Source organism: Ambystoma mexicanum, chromosome 13, assembly GCF_040938575.1.
Source record: "Ambystoma mexicanum isolate Mex_15411 chromosome 13, UKY_AmexF1_1, whole genome shotgun sequence".
NCBI lineage: Eukaryota > Metazoa > Chordata > Amphibia > Caudata > Ambystomatidae > Ambystoma > Ambystoma mexicanum.
In genome coordinates this window covers 743,484,144-743,498,973 of record NC_090938.1, presented here as the reverse complement: position 1 = coordinate 743,498,973, position 14,830 = coordinate 743,484,144, and the positions used below count along the sequence as shown (strand labels likewise).

The 14,830-nt window shown below is 44.9% G+C and overlaps 1 protein-coding gene across 1 annotated transcript in view; it reads left to right on the top strand.

Annotated features, from left to right (window-relative positions):
• LOC138520519 (E3 ubiquitin-protein ligase TRIM39-like) overlaps window positions 1–14,830 on the top strand; it is a 193,174-nt gene that overhangs the window by 75,728 nt on the left and 102,616 nt on the right. Inside the window, exon 5 of the mRNA XM_069632867.1 lies at window positions 9,014–9,126. Coding sequence (XP_069488968.1) covers window positions 9,014–9,126 — 113 coding nt within the window. The remainder of the gene's footprint in view (window positions 1–9,013; window positions 9,127–14,830) is intronic.

The window sequence follows — 14,830 nt, the reverse complement described above, 5'->3', positions numbered from 1 at the left end:
TTGGGCTAACTTATATTCAGGTCTGTTATGCCAGATCGAGGAACTTAAGAATCCCGGGAAGAATGGCAGGAAGGGAAAGAGAAACACAAAGAAGGGAGCCACCATTTCGCTCTATACCAGGGAGAACACCACATATAGAGTCCACGCCATTCTTAATAAAAAGGAAGATTTGGGCCCAACTCTACAGTGGAAATAAGGGATGTACCGTAAGATTCCCAGGGAGTGGAAGAAGTTAGGAAAAGATGAGGTTGATTGTGTCCATGGCCATATTGAAAATCGCCTATTGACACAAATCCAAGTCACACTCTTGGGAAGAGAACTATATCTGATAGTGGCGATACTTTCCAACTTACCAGCCCAAATAGTTATAGGGAGCAGTGTGCCTCAGTTCGACCCATGGATCTCGCAGGTGGCCCAAATAGGGATCAGGTTAAGAACTCCTAAGGGAAACACTGGTGTGTTCCAGAGGGACAACCCAGACTGTAGGGGAAGGGTATGTGATTATTCCGGTGGAGTCATCACTGATTTCCCGGCGGTAACCTCCTCTCATGTGGCAAGGGGACTGCAGCCGCTATCTGATCCTGACCCTGGGGGCAGCAATATGAGGGAGGATCACATGGGAGGAGACAGCCTTTCGTGAGCTGTCATGGCTCCATCTGGTGAGACATGGTATTCCCCATGTTCCCTTAAGAATAACCTCCCCATGTCTGAAACCCTCATGGCTTATTGCCATGTTTCCACTCCCTTTCCCATGAAGAGCAGGGAAACCCCTTTGATTAGATATGTGAACCAACCTTGTCAATCTGATGGAATTACTTTTTTCATTTCCACTTATCAGTCCATCAGTAGTGACTTACCATCAAAACCTTTTAATGCTCATCCAAAATCCATAAGTCAATCATTGGACTTCTATTCCCACAGTTCACGAAGTACTGGGACGAAGAAGAGGAGAGTTTGAGCAATGTGTAATAGGAAAGACTGCGAACATAGTGAGCGCTCAAGTGTTTCCGGACACACACCTGTGCCCGGGAAATTCAAGCAGCCCAAACTGAGAATGGAAGGCAGCTGCTGTGGCGACTGGCGAGAGAGCGTTGCACCTCTCTGCACGAGGCGGCATGTCGAGAAGCCAGAACCGGTATGGTGGGGCCAGGCTGTGCACCACCAGGGGAAGAAGGAACTGCTAAGCCGTGGGATGCTGTGAGAATGCTTGGAGCCGGTGAAGAATTCCTGGGCGTTCTCAGAAGGTGAACAGCAGTATTCTGCTTACCAGAGCCGAGAAAACAGCAGGTGTGTCGAGTGGAAGCCACGGAGGACCGCCGAGTGAAGGAAAGCAGAACATGAGAGGGGATCTGCAGGGATTCCTTTACCGGCTGCCCGCAAGAGAAGAAACCAACGCCTACAGAGACCGGTGAGTCCTCCTGAGAGCAACAGGGACACTGAGGCGTGTCAGCGAGAGCGCCGAAAGCAAACAATTGAAGGTTCAATACCTGAGAGAAAGCAAAGAGATGACATGTTGAGGAAAGGGCATTTAAATCGAAAATAAACCCCTTTCTAACGTGTAAATGCACACAGTGTCAATATGAAAAGAGCAGAACAAAGATGATATATCAAGAAGATACATTATCCAATATCATATACAAGCAGCTTTTGGAACGGGCAGAAGACCCGATTAAGTAGAAGTCCTGGCAGGAGAGTACACCAGGCAATCTCAAGTGAATGAAGTAGAAGTCCTGGCCGGAGAGTACACCAGGCAATCTCAAGTGTATAAAGCAGAGGTCCTGGCAGGGGAGTATGCCAGGCAAATTGAAGTGTGTAAATCAAAATTGGTGTGCAAGGATTGTACTTGGCCAAAAGAAGCCCAAAGAACTGTTGTTAAGTAAAACAAGTACAGTGTGCAAGTGCTGCCCTGGATCAAAAAAAGGCCCAAACAGTTGGTCTGGAGAGAAAGTACAATTGTGAAGTCCAACAGTTATTGTGCAAATGTTGTGCTTAGCCAGAAGAGGCCCAAAGAACTGTTTTTGACAGAAACCAAGATTTTGAAACCAATCTGTTTTTGTGCAAGTGTTATACGTGGCAATGAGAGACCCAAAGAACAGTTGTGTGTGAAACACCCTCAAGGAGTAAAGAAGAATCCAGGGAAAGGGAATTACCCTCTGGAGTCAAGAACGTCACCCCTGAAGGAAAATGTTATTATTTTAGTCCTCTTACTTTACGAACACTTTTTCAAATCACTTAAGGTTAAAGACAAATCACTTTTTCACCTTAGAGTTTAGTTTTAGTGTGAGGGTCAGAATAGAGATTTGGACACTGGGCAGTTTTGTTTTGACATCCTGACAGACAGATCCTTAGTTTGGTTTTGAGTAGGTAAATTCCTCTTAGTGCTGGGTCACAGGAGCCTTTTCCCAACCCTTTTATTTTCAATAAAAGTCTTTAACCCAAAACATGGCTGACTTGTATGCGACTCTGATTCCTGACTCCTCCCACCACCCTCTCCTCCCCTGGGGTCTCGCATTCAGAATGTATCCGAATGTAGAGATTCCCTAGCCCACCCTCTCCTCCCCCGGGGTCTCTCATTCAGAATGTTGAGATTCCCCAGCCCACCCTCTCCTCCCCGCGGGTCTCTCATTCAAAATGTATCAGAATGTAGAGAGTCCGAGCCTCCCCTGTCCTCCCCGCAGGTCTCTCATTCAAAATGTATCTTTATTCTATTAATTTAATGTGTTATAGTTTTAATTTAAAACTTTACACATGTTAATGTTAATGTTAAAGGACAATTGTACCGCGCACTATCACCACCGGAGTGGTCCCCTGGCGCTCTAGCCGATATGAAAAGGAAAGGGGGTGGGGTGAGTTAGTAGGACCGAGCGGGAAAAGTGCAAGAGAGCAGTGATGTGCTGTTGGCAGCTTCAGTTCGGTTAACACCGTTCGGTGAGCTCAGGTGTGGTTTTTGGTTGGTAGCCGTCGTGTTCTGTTGTGCAAGGCTATGTGTGATTTGATTATTTAAGGGACTTAGGTTTAGTCACTCTAAGTTTCCTAGGGTCATCCAGACGTGGACCCCTTGCTCACTGTGCTCAGAGAGGCACAGCTCCACCTCACTGATGAGGCCCAACAAGGCTGAAACACGTGTATGGGGTTGCTGTTGGTACTCTTGTTCAGAAAGGAATTGCCATAGCATTTTGATGCTGGACTCCCCATGTGGGCGGGACAAAGACTGATATGCAAAGGCATATTTCCCATCTGTGAAAGGTACAGTGAGCTAAAGTGTGGCTGCGGACTCTCGAGTGGGCACCTTCCCAAAGAACAGGTCAATGGGCCGTGTTTGTTCTCGCAGAGGGGCACCTATGGACTATTTTTTTATTTGTTTTGTTGTTGCGGTGTAGTGACATTTATACGGTTTGGTGTGCCTTAGAGGTGTGGTTGTGTTTGGTTAGAGTTTGAGAGGTGTACGCCGAAGGGTGAGATTTTTAGTGGGTTGGTTAGTGGCATCGCTACCTAGATGTGATGCATGCTAATTTCCAAATTCTTTCTAGATGTGGCGCATGAATATCTCCACATTTCTATCTAAATGTGGCACAGGCTAATATTCACAAATCCTGTCTAGATGTTACGCAAGCTAATATTCACAGTTGTATCTTAAAAGTGGCACAGGCTAATATTCACAATCCTGTCTAGATGTGACGCAGGCTAATATTCACAATTCTATCTAAATGTGTCGCAAGCTAATATTCACAATTCCATCTAAATGTGGCACTGGCTAATATTCACAATCCTGTCTAGACTTGACACAATATTCACAATTCTATCTAAATGTGACGCAAGATAATATTCACAATTCTATCTAAGTGTAATGCAAGCTAATGCTCACAGTTCTTTCAGGAGTGGCTAGCACAGTCAGGGTACAGTTCATCTAGATGTGAGAGATGGCTAGGCAATACAGTTTACAGCTTAGTGGATATATATGGGGTTAACAGTTGCTAAAAAGAGAGTGGTACATCATGAAGGCTTCAAGTTAATGGGTGGTGGGGAAGATAAGGTAGGAGAGAGGTGGGACAGTTTAGAGGGGCGCAGTGATTGCTGTGCCCCTGTCTCCACACCTACTTTGTCTGTCGCTGCTGGTTGACGGCTGCCTGCTTCCTGCTTCCCCTGCTGACACCGGCTGACAGCATCTGGAGCTGCTTCTGTAGGAGCTGCCCTTTGCCTTGGGGCCCTTAGCCGAGGGCTGCCTGGGCAAGGCTGCCCTGAGTGGAGGTCAGAAATGGCTTTCCCTGGCCAATCGAGAGAGCAGTGGCAGGAGAAGGGAGGCCGGAGAAAGGAAGAACCAGCAAGCTGGCTGCTTTGCAAGCGAGGGAGGGCAGAGTTACAATTCAACCAATGCGAATGGTGGGGGTCGCACTATGTGTCGCTGCCTTCATAAGGGCAGAAGGCAGTTAAAACTGGCCTATCGGGGAGGACAGAGGAGCGCGAGGCGAGTAGAAGAAGAAGCAGAGCGAGAAAGCAGGGGGAAATGGTGTAAAGAGCAAAAAGAGAGGTATTAAAGACAGAGATGGAGACAAGATGGAGGAGGGGGGTCGCCGAGGATCGTAGTGAGAAAACAGGGGAAAAAGTGAGAAATGGAGGAAAGGCAGAAGAAGGATGCAAACAGCAGAAAAAAAGGGGAAGCAGGGAGTACACAGTGCGGGAAGGGGGACACTCACCTCGCAGGGGCCAGGACGCAAGATGGAGTGGAGCAGTCCTGGTCCCAGAAGGTGGTTTTGCCTTCCTCTGAAGGAAAGGCCAATCAGCTGTAGGTTATCCGGGTCGGGGGCGGGAAAGAGAGCAAGGGAGAGGTTGCATATGAGAGCCAGATACGGCAGAGGCCGTAGTAAAAGGAAAGGCAAACGAAGGATGCAAACAGCAGAAAAGAACAGAAAGAAGAGGGAAAAGGGCAGAGGAGAGGTTGTATATGAAGCCAAGTACGGCAGAGGCTGTAAAAAACGGTAAGGCAGACGAAGGATGCAAACAGCAGAAAAGAACAGAAAAAGAGGGAAACAGGGCAAGGGAGAGGTCGCATATGAGAGCCAGGTACAGCAGACACCATAGAAAAAAGGAAAGGCAGTCGAAGGTTGCAGACAGCAGAAAATAACAGAAAAAGAGGGGGAAAAGGGCAGGGCAGAGGTTGCATATGGGAGCCAGGTACGGCAGAGGCCGTAGAAAAAGGAAAGGCAGACGACGGATGCAAACAGCAGAAAATAACAGAAAAAGAGGGGAAAAGGGCAGGGCAGAGGTCGCATATGAGGGCCAGGTACGGCAGAGGCCGTAGAAAAAGGAAAGGCAGAAGGAGGATGCAAACAGCAGAAATAAAAAGGTGAAGCAGGGAGGGCACAGTGCGAGAAGGGGGTCACTCACCTCGCAGGGGCCAGGACGCAAGGTTAATGGTTCACCTCATAAATTAAGGATGGCTTTAATCTGCTGTCTTTGCATAGACACCTATTCTAATCTTCCACAACAAGATCTGTTAAGAGAAGAGTAAGCTCCACCAAGGCAAACCAAAACAAAGCATCTTGAATCCCTTTCACCCACTCCCAAACCCATGCCTTGTGTTTCGATTTCCGTTTCTTCTTGGATCTCCTCTTCCTTTTTGCACTCCTTCCGCCTTTTTCGCTTCATTCTCCGGTGCGCTTTCTCCTCATCTGAATAACTTGGCTGCTTTTCACTCTTTTCAGTCTTTTCCTTTTCACTCTTCTCTGAGTCTTCAGAAGCCTCTTGGGCTGCCTCCTCGCCTCCGTCATCTTCAAGTTCACCCTCTTCCAGTTCCCCATCTTCCCTCAGGAGCAGAAGCCTCTTGGGCTGCCTCCTCACCTCCGTCATCTTCAAGTTCACCCTCTTCCAGTTCCCCATCTTCCCTCAGGAGCAGAAGCCTCTTGGGCTGCCTCCTCGCCTCCGTCATCTTCAAGTTCACCCTCTTCCAGTTCCCCATCTTCCCTCAGGAGCAGAAGCCTCTTGGGCTGCCTCCTCATCTCCGTCATCTTCAAGTTCACCCTCTTCCAGTTCTCCATCTTCCCTCAGGAGCAATCAATATATATATACAATAAATAATACACAAAAAAGCAATACACAGAGTAAAACCAGAGATTACATGCACTTACACATATACTTATTGACATCTATAGTTAAATAGTTAGAAAGCCGCTGTATCAGACGATCAACAATCAATCAGCAATTAATCACAATCAGTGTCAAATTCATAGTTGCCACCATGCATATCTAATAAATAAGATGTATCAATAGTGTGTTAAAATACATAAAAGCAGGTTACCAAGTTTAAACAATTTAAACAGTACAACAATACTGTTGTATCATATCATACCATATCATCATATATATATATCATAATAAACGAAAAACTGATAAGGAACTCAGCAACTTAGCAGCATATATTGAGATATTGAAATATTGAAATAATCAGGGTCACCATATCCTCGTCACCTTATGTGCCCCATTTACCCGGGGCGCAGATACGTTAAAGAGCATTTTCATTTCCTTCTTCATGTACCGTAATTAAATGTATTTCCACCACCTTCCATGTACTATACAAGGCAATATGCAAACCCCTAATATAGGTATTTAAGCATTTCTTCCAGAATGACAAATCCTTAATGGTGTAAAGTTGGTATACGAATTTACTCAAGTGTTTCATGTATACTGGACCCAATTTTACACATTCTGTCAAAACATGTGTAGCTGACTCAGTGTGTGCCTTATCAAGGCACACATGGCATAAACACTCATCTTCCGGCAGAGCAAGTGAAGGGCCCAAAACACTCTACACCGGAATCCTATTAATACGTAATAGAAGAATGAATCTCCTCAATTGAATTGAAGGAGATAAGACTAAATAGGGTTGCTTCTTCTTGAAGGTGTATAACATATCAGGCACAAAGGTATAGCTTTTTAACAAGCTCAAATGTACAACATTTTCATTCCAGTCCCACAAGTCTAGGCGTCTTTCGAAGCGACGCCGCAGATTGAAATATTCTTCTCCCCATTTGGGGATCCAACCTATATCTTTAAATAAAGAGTTCATACTCTTTCTAAAGCTGGATTTCATTTTCAATCTCTGCTCTAAATTACCTAGACTTTGTAAGAGAGGATTAGATGGTCCATTCATCATTTTTATGTACATGATAGATCTCTTCTTCAGGACCAAAGATTTGAGTGAATCAATACCAGCTGGAGCCTCAGTATAGCCATGAGGACACACTTAGGCAAACTCAGTAATTTCCTCCAAAATCTACCCTCAATCAGCTGGAGCCACTTTAAATCAATATCTATCAGACTCTCCAGGCCGTAATGACAGCCGAACAAGACACTGTAGATACAGTTGTCTTATTCCAGCCAGCGAATATCCAGGACGGTACAATGCGTGTCATCTATTTTAGGGCGACAGCCTCTTGTCTGGGACAAAAACAGGGGAAGGTCTGAGACATAGAGATTATAGAATAGAGGAGCTGTGACACAACGCCGGGCTTAACCACACAGATTTGAATAATGGGCCTGGTCATAGCTCCACCACTATGCAGTCTCAGACACACTGTGTTGTTACTATGTAGTAACTAGATAATAGAGTATCCCCGATGGGCAGCCTAATAAATCTAATTTGCGCCAGAGCAAATCCCTCCTGACTGTATCAAAAGCTGCTTTAAAGTCGATAAAAATAGCATATAAAGGGGGATTATTTGGGCCTTGTGCTTGCTTAATCAAGGAATCCACACTGGTATCTATCCAAAATACTACCATGTTCTACCCACTTTTGTAATTCCTTAAGACGGAATGAAGCAAAAAGCTTCCCAGTAGAGTCCACCATAGACAGTAGTCGGTAGTTACCAGGGTCCAGGGGAGAGCCTTTTTTTAGTATTGGAACAAGAATTGCAGTTTGCCATGAGATCGGAATTGTGCCTTCAGCTAGGACTTTATCAAATAATATTTCAAGTATGGAGCACCAAAAATGAGGATTATGCCGCAGGACCAGATTATCCAAGCCATTGGGTCCAGGAGCCCGAGAAGAGTGTAAACTCATAATTTTCATATATATGTCCTCCTCGGTAATCTTAAATACCAAACCAGACTGTTTAAACTCTATCTGAGAAGGCAATGGCCCCTGGGGGAAGGAATTACGCTGAGCCAGGAACGCCACCCACTCATGCTCATTAATGGGGTTAATCATAGATTGTTTAATGCATCCCTTTGCTTCACCCAAGATGGCCCAAATGCTACGCGCGTCACCATTGAAAATAGTCGCTATTTGTTGCCAGGCCGGCAGAATGTAGAGAGTCCGAGCCCACCCTGTCCTCCCCAGGGTTTTCTCATTCAAAATGTATCAGAATATAGAGATTCCCGAGCCCACCCTGTCCTCCCCAGGGTTTTCTCATTCAAAATGTATCAGAATGTGGATATCCCTGAGCCCACCCTCTCCTCCCCAGGGGTCTCTCATTCAGAGTGTAGAGATTCCCCAGCCCACCCTCTCCTCCCCGGGGGTCTCCCAGTCAGAATGTAGAGATTTCCAAGCCCACCCTCTCCCCCCCTAGGGGTCTCTCATTCAAAATGTATCAGAATGTCGAGATTCCTGAGCCCACCTTCTCCCCAGGGGTCTCTCATTCAGAGTGTAGAGATTCCCCAGCCCACCCTCTCCTCCCCAGGGGTCTCCCAGTCAGAATGTAGAGATTCCCCAGCCCACACTCTGCTCTCCGGGGGTAGCTCATTCAGAATGTGCCTCCCAGTAGTGGCTCCATTGCCCTTCCTCACTCCCCTGCTGGTCTCTTGTTTCTCATTTATCACACGTGTGGTGATGTCTACCCCTCTGTTTTATAGGGGATGTGCCTCCCCTCCCTTCCGCGCCTGTTGAGTCAGAGCCTTCCTTTCCCATCTTTAGGAATGGCGTCTCTCCCCCCCCCCTTATCTCACTGTTTAGACCCCCTTACTCTGACTTGTCACTGGAGGCTGAGGGTTATATGCAGCATCTTTCTATAATTCTCAGGTGCAGTGAAGTGAAGGCTCTGATCCCCCAGGAAGATGCCGCTGGAATGGAGACGACGCTGCAGAGCACCACGCGACATGCCCACCTGCAGGAGAAGCTCACGGAATTAAAAGGTAGATATGAGTCCAGGCCCACCCAAGAGGTGATGCTGATCGGGAAGGCTTTCCAACCATCTCAACGCACTTATTTAATTGAAATACTGCATGTAAATATGCACAGCTCAATGAAAAACAAATATGTCGTATTCTTGTATATTGTATTGTTTTATTTGTTTTATTTGTATTGCGCACCAGACTCACAGGTAGCAGGGCGCAGAGCATAAGATAATTCAAAGCTTAGTTACACAGAAAACATACAGAAATAACCAGTTAAACACAAAAGATGAATGTGGTACGCAAGTGAGAGTGACATAGGGAGATGCAATGTACGGAAAACATACAAATAAATCATAGTAGCCTTAGTAACATGAGGAGAAAAACTGTACAGTTTGAAGGCAGGTATTTACAAGTATTTACAGTCAGTATTGGCAGTCAAGGTGTAATACAGTGACAAGTAGCAACTATAGGTCTGAGTCTTTAAGCCATTTAATAGTATTCTTGCGGAAATTGTGGAAGGACTGGTCGACTCTTAGTGTCGGTGGTAGTGAGTTCCACAATTTAGCAGCCTTGACTGGGTAGCTACAGCCCCCGATTCTAGATAACTTAAATCTAGGAACTGTCAGGTAGTTGGTATTGGATAGTCTAGTGGTCCTAGTTGAAGCCATCTTGTGGAATCTTTCCGACAGGTAGCTAGGTGCAGCATTGTTTAAACATTTGTGGGTTAGGGTCGCAATTTTCAGCTTAATTTTGTCATGTGTGGAGAGCCAGTTATATGCTCTTCGGGTCGTGGAGATGTGTTCTCGCTTGGCAATACCTAATGCGGCTCTAAGAGCATTATTTTGCAGGGTCTGGATTTTTTTAATGATTTGTTTATTAGCACCTATGAATAACGCATTGCAATAATCCAATTTTTATAAAATAAGAGCTCGGGCCAAGGTGATGCAACTGCTATTAGATAGAAAAGGTTTGCTGGCTCTAATCAATTTGCACGTGTAGGCTGTGGACGAGGCCACCGCGTTAACTTGCTTGTTGAGAGATAAGGTCGAATCTAGGTAATATCCTAAAGTCTTTACCTCCCTGGCCACAGAGATAATATTGTTATCAATATTGAAGGTGGAGTAGTTGGAACTTAATTTATTGAGGGATGCAGTAGTGCCCAGGATGATGATCTCAGTCTTGTCGTCATTGAGGCATAGACCGTGGGTAGCCATCCATGCCTGGATGACGAGATATATCCTGTTCACCAAAGCCAAATCCTTGTCGTAATCACCAGAAAGAGGTAAGAGGATCTGGGTGTCATCTGCATAGTTAGTGTAGGTGACACCCAGATGATCCAGATCATCAAAAAGCGGCTTGGTGAAGATATTGTAGAGAGTAGGTGATACACATGAACCCTGAGGCACTCCACAAGTGATAGGGATTGGGTCAGCGGCTGCAGTTGTTGAGAAGACTCTCATAGTCCGGTTACTAAAAAAGGATTGTAACCAGACTATAGCTTCCGCTGAAAAATGGGCGGCAGTGTCAAGGTGACTGCGAAGGACTCCATGGTCGACTAAGTCAAATACTGCGGTAAGATCCAATAGGAGAAGGAGGACAGGAGTCCCCTTATCTCTGAGTTCGTCAATCTGTGCCTTTAAGTCTAATAATGCTGTTTCGGTTCCATGCTGTGGCCGGAATCCAGACTGCCGTGAGACTAATAAGGAATTAGATTCCAAATGTTTTTGAATTTGTAAGTAAGCCATTTTATCTAATATTTTCAGCAGGAATGGCACAGTGGTGATGGGTCGGTAGTTAGTAGGGATATTTGGGTCCAATGTCTGTTTTTTTAGAAGTGGGAGCACCCATGATTCCTTGAGGTTAGCTGGAATTTTACCAGTAACGAATGAAGCGTTGATCAGTTTAGAGACGAACGGGGCCAAGTCTCTAGGGGCATCCTTTATGAGTTGTGCCGGGCAATGATCTCCCTTACAATTGGAGGGTTTGAGTGATAAGATAATATTTTCTGTATCAAGTGTAGTAACTTTGGAGAACTTGAAACGAGGGGGGTGGTCAAGGCTGTTAGGTGTGGTATCAGCCGTGGGGGGAGATGTCCTGATTAATGACTCTTTTTTTCTTGGCAATTTTCGTCTGTAAAGTCATCACTTTATTGACTAGTGCGTGCTGTATATCCGAGCACCAAGGTTTACCTTTTGTACAATTATCCTGTGTGAGGATTGGGGTTTCAAGCTCTTTAAGTATAGCAAAGAGTTCCTTCGTGCTTGACTTAGCCTGGGCTATTCTAGAATTGTAAACTTCACGCTTTGCTCAGAGTATTTCTTTTTTATAGAGAGCCGATATAGTATGGAGGTTAGTTTTATTTTCCTCAGATGGAAGTAGTCTCCAGGTTACCTCGCATTGCCTTTTATTTTTCCGCAGAGTTTTTAGGTGTGGAGTGTACCAAGAATTCAAGTGTGCCTTGGGTTTACTTTGTTTTGTTTTTAAAGGTGCTATGGAGTCTAGGGAGGCGGACATAATTTGATTAAATTCTTTAACTAGGACATCCGGATCCATATGATCTGGGAGAGCATTGAGTGTAGGGAGAATAAGAGGGAGCAGGTTGTCGACTGTAATATTCTTTTTACTTCTAGTTAGAGTGGGAGGGGGAAGAGCAGGCATAGTAATAGGTCTTTCCGTACCTAGGGAGAAGGAGATCATGTAGTGGTCAGTCCAGATCTGGGGAGATATGGAGGATATTGTAGTCTTGCCATTGTGGTCTGCCACCCAATCTAGAGTACGGCCTTTGATATGGGTGGGGTCAAGCACTCTTTGAGTGAATCCTAGTTCAGTTAAGGTATTTGTCACACTGGCTGCCTGTGAGTCCTTGGGGTCATTGAGGCCTAGATTCATATCTCCTAGTATTAGTACCCGAGAGGTATTTTTAAGGTTATTAGACACAATGTTAGAAATGTCTTCCTCAAAGGTACTAATATGGGCTGGGGGTCTGTACACCAGGTGAATCGTGAGAGTTTGGGTTTTATTAATAGTAAGTTTTGCTGTTAGGAGTTCACATGATTTGATGTCGGTCGGAGTTATTAATCTGATAGGTAGATCCGCTTTGGTAATGAGGGCAATGCCTCCTCCTCGTGAGTCATTTCTATCGGCTCTAAGGATAGTGTAACCATTAGGTATAGCTAAGGAGAGAACTGGGCCTGCCGCCGCATGTAGCCAAGATTCAGTAATTGCCAAAATGTCACGGTTTTCAGATTGGATGATGTCCCCTATCTCGGAGGCATGAGCTACCAGAGACCTAGCATTTAGCAGTGCACCTTTAAGGCAGTGGTTGCTAAGTGTTAAGGCTGGTAGGGCTTTAGGCTTTTGGGTCTTCGGTGTAGTATGGTTGAAGGAGTTATATGCAGAATGTGTCTTTCTAAGATCTACTTTTGTGGGATTAGAGGCTTCTAGGTGGGGATTCACCTTTTATTGGGGCAGGTAAGGGTTCTGGTTAAAGGTTCAAATTATTTTTGCAAGCCTTGAGTGGAGTCTATTATTTCTATCATGCGTGTTGCATGGGTAAGAGTTTAGTGTAAGTGGAGGTAAGGGCTCCATATTTGGTTTGGCTAATTGTATAGAATAGTTTGGAATTTTTGGGTGGGTAGTGAGTTGAGTAGTGCTACCATTAGGGATGGTATAGGCGAGATGTGCTAGGGGAGTAATGGATTTATTCGATGGACATGTTTTTAACAAGGGCAGTAGATACATTAGAATGAGCACTTTAAGTATGGGAGGAGCACTGAATAAGGGCAGTAAAGGTCTGAGATTCAGCAGGTAGTAGTCGGACTGAGTCAAAACCCTGAATAAATTGGGGCTACCCTTGTATCTTGTGTAGTAGGCTGAGCAGGTGGGTAGGGTTCCTGGCCAGGCACGTTTACAGAAGAGTGCTGGCTCTATGAGCTTATGAGAGTAGATCTACCACTCTCATAAGCTTATGAGAGTGGTACTTGAATAGCGCACAGGTAGATAGCAACCAATGGAGAGCGTCACAATGGATGAGTCCAGGTGAGGCTGGCTATTTGGTGTCGAGAGCCGCATACCCTGAATGCTATTACCTGGTGGACCGAGTGTTTAGAGAAATGTCTTATATGGCAAAGTCTTCGTTTTTTTCGTAAATTGCAGGCATAACCGTGCTGTGTGGTTGTGGTTTAGGATCGTGTGCCACAGTGCTGGCGCATAATGGGAGATTTCCTGTTTTTTTGCTTTTGGGCATTTATTTCCAGTCTTGCCAGGGTGTGGCATCTGGAATTGCTCTGGCTTCCTAATGTGACCAGTTCCTTGGCTGGGTACAGGTGTGGCTGGGTTACCACAGCCTTGCATGTAATAAAGGCGATTTTAAAGATTATTTGGGCCGTTAGAAAGGTTGGGGGAAATGCGGTCAAACTGTTTGATGCCGATGATTCGTGTGGTGCGAGGGTTGAGGGGAAAGGTCAGAGAGGAGTAGGTTTCCTCTTCCAGGTGGCCTAGAACTGGGGAATACTGGAGGCCTGAAACCCGAGGCTGGCCAGAAAGATTTGATTTTGTGCAGTCCTGCTAGTAGCTACCAAGCCGCCTGGGCATTTTTCTCACTTGGGGATAGCTTCGGCATTAACTCTTCGAGGTCCATGCCAGCTACTCATGATTGGATGAGTGTTTGATTGGATGAGTGTTTGATTGGATGAGTGTTTGATTGGATGAGTGTTTGATTGGATGAGTGTTTGAATGGATGAGTGTTTGATTGGATGAGTATTTGATTGGTGGGGTTCCCAAGAAGCAAAAACCATGTTTTTTTGTGGGGTCGATTATAAGAAATGAACCGGTCATCGATGACTGGATGAAAAAACTAAATGCATTTACATTTCACTGATAATGCACTCGTTGCCTTGTACATAAAACTCATCAAATCTAGCAAAATATGTAGTGGTGTGAAAAAAGATGAATTGGAAAATTAAATTATAAATAGTTAAAATAACTCCTAAAAAAGGATAAATGGAAGGACTGACACAAATCATCATTAAAGAAGGGGAGCGGGAGAAGTTAGAAGGGGACAATAAAAGGCTAACCAGTCTTTTACCATTTTACTTCAGAGAAGGGAGGAATACAACTTTAAAATAAATTATAATGCAGAAAAAATAAACCAAAAGGTTGTTGATATTAAAAGTAGACATGCCAAAGGCCTTTTTCCATTAAGAAAAATGTGTTGTGAAAATAAAGAGTTTTTATTTTGGTCAGAAGTATTGTGTTGAAAAGACCGATCCGTTAGAATATGTGTGGCTTGGACCCTCCCCTTCCTGCAGTGGAAACTGAGCGGTTCTGCAGTCGCGGCTGCAAGGGCTGTTGTCGCCCTATACCATGTGTTGGAGGTCGTAATGACGGATGTACATATGTTGATAGTGTACAGTTAGTAGTTTTGTTTCCCTGTGATTTTCATTGATAAGAGTTGGTTCAAGGCCTAATAAATAGTAGTGCATTTGTATACAGTCTGCCTAACTTGAGTTATTAGAGTGCTCTGTTCGTGCTTAATTAAACCCATCACCACCCACACTCTCCCAAGTCTAAGCCTTACTGCCCAGTCACACTACCTTGATTAGTGTCGTCATGTTCACCAGAATACGGTGGCCTCTGAGAATCTATCCATAGGGCTGATTCTGAATATCTTATCTTTACCACCTCAGTAGACCATGTTTCCTGATTAGAGAACCCCAAAAGG